At 42.6% G+C, this 7,224-nt stretch overlaps 1 protein-coding gene across 1 annotated transcript; it reads left to right on the top strand.

Moving 5' to 3' along the window:
* Window positions 1-4,780: 4,780 nt before the first annotated feature.
* LOC133928075 (uncharacterized) lies at window positions 4,781-6,649 on the top strand. Its single transcript, XM_062374357.1, has 4 exons — window positions 4,781-4,808; window positions 4,954-5,199; window positions 5,279-6,348; window positions 6,431-6,649. The coding sequence occupies exons 1-4, from the start codon at window positions 4,781-4,783 to the stop codon at window positions 6,647-6,649; spliced, it is 1,563 nt and encodes a 520-aa protein (XP_062230341.1).
* Window positions 6,650-7,224: the final 575 nt, after the last annotated feature.

Raw genomic sequence — 7,224 nt, 5'->3', positions numbered from 1 at the left:
AGGGTAATTTCTAAAATCTATTTGGATGTTTTTTCTCCTCTCAGAAAATATCATCACGGTCAGTTCAAAATTAGCATCAGTACCGGTTTTTGAACCGGCAGCGAATTAGCTGTAGTAATAATTATGGATTATTACTGCTGGTTCAAGCCTTAAATCGGCAATGATAATCCATTCACATGTGCAAAATACACTACCGTGAACTTTTTATCAGGGGATTAGATCAAATTTGAGATAGAGACCTCATGCTAAAATTTTCGAGGTAGAGTATTTTATATAGCGAAATATCCATTTTACATCTTGCGGTATCCAAGTGACAATAATAAATCTAAATGAATGGCGAAAACATAATCATTTTGAAAAAAAAAAAATCTGCCACACATTTAGATGTACCTATTGCCACAATCTAGCTTGAACGAATGACAATATCTAACTACATTCGCGGTGATAATAGTTATCAGAGTATTGAGTAAGGGGTGTCCTGGCTAATGGGCTCCACAAGAGATACGGCGACCGGTGGAGGATATTTCCTAAACCCTGGTCCATCGCGCGATCAGGTCACGGCTCGCTCGACTAGCACGAGGGTTGCGCTAGCAGCCTCCTTGCAATATATTGTGATCCCGCGACCAACCCTTGCTAGTCGTGAACCATCCATACCTTACCTGTCTAATCACATTTATTGATTTCTACTCAAGTATTTTCCTTCACGAGGCTTCTCCTTCAGCGAACAAAGTTGTGTCCAGCGCAGATAGGCAATGCCCTGCCCCGTAGCATTAAATGCTATAGAGTGGGGTTTTGCGGACTGACTTGGCACCACACTATAGATGGGATAGGGTCTGCAGAACAACTAGGCAAGTGGATGAGTTCGCGAGCGGGCTCACGGAAGGCTGGGATGGAGCGGCTTGGCAGATAAGCTTGCGGCTCGTGGCGAGGGGACAGGCAGGGCTACCGAAGTAAACTAAAAGCGGAGGTGCCCAAGAGGATGTGATGGGCCCCATAGTACTACCGACACAAGGTGCAGGGTGCACGCTCCGCGTGGTGATAGCCTAAGAAAAAATATCTAGCTAGGTATAGGTCTACTGAAAGGGACATACTTGTAAGTTCTCTTTCTCTTGTATATAAAGGGGAGGAACGAGTCTAGATTGGGGAGGAACTCATCTGTAACCAGTTCATAAACACTCATAACAAAATACACATGACGTATGGCTGTTATCCTTCAGGAGGTCTGAACCTGGATAACCCCTGGTGTTCTTGAGTTCATCACACCGTAAGCTTTGTTCACGCGCCAATCGACCAGTACATAGCAGAATAATTGTCTAGGATTAACCCACGACAATAGTAAACCTAAACGAATGACAAAAATATAATCATCTTCAACACATTTGTATTTTTTGCCATTTGTTTCGATCTACATATTGCCATAATCTTTAACGATCACACAACATTCACTTTTGAGATGGGGAGATGAGGAGACGGGAGAGGAGATGAGGAGAAAAGGAGTTGAGCTCATTTAGATGGGGAGACGGTGATGTTAGCGACAGGCTCAAAGATAGCGAGGCTTGTGACGGGCTCAAAGACGGTGAGGGCTCAGGGGGGATGAGGGTGGCCACGAGTTGGCTCAGGAGACGGCGAGGTGCCTACGAGCTCAGAGACGGTGAGATGACTACGTGGAAATCAGGCACAAGGGGTAGAAGCGTCCACGATGGCGGCGGTGACCACCACACCACTTCAATCGCCAGTACCCCTCTGGAGTGGCTTCAGGAGATTGGAAGTGAAGTGAGATGGAGGCGGCTGAATTATCACTACCAATTTGGAATATGAACCTACAATGATAATAATTAACACCGTTGGTTTGTCTTCGTCAATTCTTGCTCCGTCGGTGAGAATATGAACTGGTAGTGATAAACATTATTATTGCCAATTTAGAATACAAACCAGCAGAGATAAACATTATCACTGTAGGTTATTAAAGGCACATCTATTTATGCATGTCTTTTCATGAACCAGCAATGATAATTTGAATATCATTATCGGTTCGTAACAAGACTGGCAGTGATAACTACTATTACTATTGGTTCTGGCTGGCTTAGCTTTTTATGTGTGTCTTGAGCTTACGAACCGATAGTAATATATTATTATTGTAGGTTATTACTGAACCGGCAGTGAAAGGGGGGCAGGGATGACCCTTTATGCAGTAGTGACTTCCCTCCACTTCACCCTCTTCTCCAACACAGGCGAGGTTCGACAAGGTTAGGGTTAGGATTCGTTATGGTGCGTTTTAGGGTCCGAGGGCTAGGGCTCAGGTTTCACCATGCCCCAGGTTTCAAAGGGAAGCTAGGGTTGGCGCCTTCATCGGCGGAGGTGTGAAGGCGGTGGCACCGTTGGAGCCATGGACAATAGGAGGGCAGCGGGTAGGGTCACGACCCAACTCAAAGATCAATGGAAATGTGATTTTGGTGATTAACACTACTACAAAAGCACCCATTTGTGACCCTCTATCACTTTCAGTTCCTTAAAAACCAGCAGTGATAATATATCATCCCTAGTTCATGCCAAGAACCAGCACTAATAGTCTATCCAAAAAGAATCAGAAGTGAAAAAGCATTATCACTATTGGTTATGTCAAAAAACTGGCAATGATTCTGGCACTGATAGTGGAGTTACTAATCAATAGTAATAGTGAGCTATTAGTGTTAGTTCGTGATGGTGGTTTGCAGCTCATCTTAAAAAATTCATAATTTTTTCATATAAAGTTGGATGGACACAATTTTTATATGAAAATTATAGCTCTTGATGATATCTATAACTTTGTAGTTGACAACCTTTTCATTTGAAGCAATCTAGATACCAAAATCTGGTTTGTAACTATTTTGGCATCTGTAATCTATCGAGCTCAACTCCTTTTATTGTGGTTCACTCGTGGAAGTGCTTAGCATTCCTAAAAAAAAATAAAAAAGGATACAGTTAGTAATAGCATGGTGAAATGTTAATATATGTAATGCTTAACTACTAAAGAATGATTAATTTGTTGTATATAATGCTTTTCTCTAACATTCATGTTGGCCAATTCAGTTCCAAGTTGGACAAAATAAAGAATGATAAAAAATATAACTAAGGCAAATGATCATCTCTAACGGTATTAATTACGTTATGAAATGATAATATATGTAATGCTAAAGTTGGTAAATGTCGAGGAAGGGGACAACAAGTGTCGTTTGCATATTTTTAGTTGAGATATTTAAAAATTCATAAATATTCATACCGAGTTGGTTGAAAAAATATTTATATGGAAATTGTACCTCTCGACGAGTCTTACAAATTTTTAGTTGAAAAACTTTTCATTTAAAGTCGTTTTGAAGCCCAAATAATCGTCAAAAGTTTCGTAGAACTAAGGTAAAAAAGAAAGAGTGTCCTATTTATCTCAACTCAGCAATCAATGACGTGAGATGGTAAAGAGGTTTCGCGTAAGGTGAGAAGTCATGAATTCGACTCCTAGGAACTGTGCGTGCGTATTTTGCACGAAAAATCTCATACATAACATATGAGGCTAGTATATTTTTTTTGGATTTTTTAGTCTCGAAATACTCAATTTATCTACTGGTTATCACTACCGGTTGGTTTTATGAACTGACAGTGATAAGGGTTTTTGAACCAGTAGTGATTCTCGACAACTATCACTACCAATTGTCTAGTGCCGGTTCAGAAACCAGCAGTTATGCTATTTATGAACCGGCATTAAAGGTATTTTCTATAGTAGTAATGCTATTATAGTCCATGACACTAACATGGTTTGCTAATATACAAGATTTAGTCTTATAGATACTATGTAATAAACCCAAAAGAATGACCTTGAGGTCACAGACGACAAGTCGAACAATGCGGTGGATAACCAAAATTATCTTGATAAACCCTTTAATTTGAGTTTCAGGAATGCATGCGCGCGTATGTACCAAGCCTCCACCCCTGTCATATGTACGAAGCCCCTGACCCATTGAATTTGCGAGCCTATGCCAGAGATGACCAAATAGGCCACTCAGGCCGACCTGGCACGGGCCCAGCTCGGCACGGCCCGAAAACTATAGGCCCATTTACTATAATGGGCCGTGCCATGCCGGCCCGCGTGCCGAGTCGTCGGCACACGGCACGGCATAACTTTCACTGAGTCGTGCTGGGCCGGCCCACAGCACGATGAGCCCAGTCGGCACGACGGGCCTATTCGGTACGATGGGCCCGTTCGGCACGACAGGCCTGGCTGACACGGTGGAGGCACGACAGGCCCGACCAGCACGGTGGAGGCACGCTCGGTCCGCCAGCACTCCGAAAATAGGAAAAAATCAAAAATAATAGCTAAAAAAATCCAAAAAATCAAAACAATTATAAAAAATAAATAAATAAGAGCTTTATTGATCTGTTGTCTCGGTAAAAACCTTTCTACTAGAAGGAAAAAAGAGTACAACCTATGATTATGCTCTGAAAATTACATGGTTTCATTAGAAACCCCAGAATTTTGCTTGCAATATGGCATGCGCGCGCTGCATGGCGCTGAAACTCGCTAGCACGTTTTGCATTTTGCTAGCGTGCTAGTACTGCGGGCGCATTTTGCCGCTGAAACTCACGCTGAACCGTGCATTAGCGTTTAGCCGCTGAAACGTGCGGGCGCGTTTTGCCACTGAAACTAGCGATGAAACTCCCTCCTGCTGAAACTCCCTGCTGGCTCCCTCTATTTAAACACCGGTTAGCTAGCACTTGATGCAAACAAACCCAACCTGTTAAACACATCAAGATGGAGCCGCCGATAGATCATGGTATTGGTAAGTGTAACCATGTTCTTGGCAATTCTTGTTTGTGCAACCACGAATTTTACAGTACCATGTTCTTGGCAATGCTTGTTCATTTTCTTTTTTTTTTCCCATGCAACCATGTTTGTGGCCCATGACAATGTCAATGCTTTTCTAGGTGATTTTGATTTGAACTTGGAAGCACCCTACGTTGGATTTGATTTGAACCTTGAAGCACCCCATGTTGGTTTTGATCTGAACTTTGAAGCACCCCATGTTGGTTTTGATCTGAACTTTGAAGCGCCCCATGGTGGTTTTGACTTGAACTTGGAACATGTAGAAGATGACAATGTTGTCCAAGGTGGGATCAAAATGAACATGCAACCAACCGTGCTAGCTGCTGCTAATGACAATGTTGTCCAAGGTAGAAGATGACATGAATCATGTTTTTTTATTCTGTTGTGCCTTCTTGCCACTGCTAATGGTTTTGCAATATTTTTTAGGTAGGAAAGATACTCCAAATGAATTAAGAAGACAAATATATCAAGCTTTGTTGGCAAGAAGCACAAATGGGAAACTAAAGAGGCATGTTACCAAAGAAGTTGCCGAACTATTCGGAGTCCGTCATCGCATTGTTCAGCGTGTATGGCAGCAAGGTAAAAGCTCCCTTGATCAAGGCATTCCAGTTGATGTTTCTAGTAGAAAGCGTGGCAGAGCTGGCCGTAAGCGAGTTCCATTGGATTTAGAACCATTACGTAATGTTGCTCTTAAGCATAGAACAACACTAGAAGATGTGTGTGCTGTGTTAGGTATTAGTAAATCCAACCTACTGAGAAATATACGAGAAGGTCAGCTTAAGCGGCACTCAAACAGTATAAAGCCACACTTAACATATGCAAACAAGAAGGCTAGGCTACAATGGTGTGTGGATATGCTTGAACCTGAAAGCATGCATGATAATCCAAGGTTTAAGGGGTTGTTTGATGTTGTTTTCATTGATGAGAAATGGTTCTACCTTACTAGAAAATCAGAGAGGTATTACATGCTTCCAGATGAGGATGAGCCCTTACGTACATGCAAAAGTAAGAACAACGTCCCTAAGCTCATGTTCTTGACTGTTACTGCTCGGCCAAGGTTTAATAGAGAGGGACTTTGCATTTTTGATGGAAAGATTGGGTGCTTTTCTTTGGTTACATATGAACGTTCTAAGAGAAGTAGTAACCAGCAAGCTGGGACAATGGAAGTGAAGCCCATCACTTCAATTACTAGGGATTTCATTAGAACGTTCATGATCGACAAGGTGTTGCCGGCTATTCAAGCTAAGTGGCCACGTGAAGATTGCAACAAACCCATCTACATCCAGCAAGGCAACGAACCGTCTCATCTAGATCATGATGATCCACTATTTTGTGAAGCTGCTAAGCAAGAAGGTTTTGACATTCGGCTTATTTGTCAACCACCCAATTCACCAGATTTCAATATATTAGATTTGGGTTTCTTTCGTGCCATCCAATCTATTCAATACAAGAAGACCGCAAAAACAGTTCAAGATCTTGTTCCTATTGTCCAAGTGGTATAGTTTCTACTAACAGATGCTTTTATATTTTGCTTTTTTATACTCAATGCTTGGAGCTAACTTTGTTTTCATAAACCAGGCCTTCCATGAGTATTCTCCACGCAAGGCAAATAGAATCTATCTTACACTTCAACTAGTATGGAAGGAGGCAATGAATGTTCATGGTTCAAACAAGTTCAAGATTCCACACATGAAGAAACAAAGTCTAGAAAGACAAGGGCGCCTCCCTTTGCAAATCACTTGTGAGGAACCATTGGTAGCCGATGCTATGGCCAAGCTCGCTGCATGGAACAATTAGACATGGATTAGTAGTGGAACATATATATTTGGAGTAGTAGTATGCATTTAACTATGTAATCTGCATCAGGCATTTGCTAGTTAATCTTACCAAGGTTTTAGAAGAGCTTATGCATGAAACTCTTGTACATTTTCATCATAAACTCTTGTTTTGAGAATCCGGCACCTCAGTCTCGCTGGCCAAGGAGTCCACCACGAAACGAACCTCATCGGAATCTTTGACATCGGCCAAGGAGTCCACCACGGTGGCCTTTTGCGTTGGGCTCTTGGCAACGTCATCGAACATCTTGGTGATATGTGCAGGTACCAAGATAACGTCGCCATCCATCTTGACATCCTCGAGATTGGGATGGAGTACCTCGCAGTCAAACTCGTCGAGGTCGTAGATCCAAGCCGAGACCATGTAGTCTCTATGCACGAGACCACAACGATAACATGGCCTCCTGCTTGCGCACCGGTACTCCTCAAGGTCCTTGACGTCGTGGACTCGACTGCAGCGATCGCACTCCTGCGCGAGCTGCTCCATGGTGCCAGCGGTGAGCAGCCTCAGGAGCGGCGAGCCAGAATCAGCGGCGA

This window comes from Phragmites australis, chromosome 9, assembly GCF_958298935.1.
Source record: "Phragmites australis chromosome 9, lpPhrAust1.1, whole genome shotgun sequence".
In the NCBI taxonomy this organism is placed as follows: domain Eukaryota; kingdom Viridiplantae; phylum Streptophyta; class Magnoliopsida; order Poales; family Poaceae; genus Phragmites; species Phragmites australis.
Note: the sequence above shows the minus strand (reverse complement) of the source record. Positions and strands in the feature narration are given on the sequence as shown.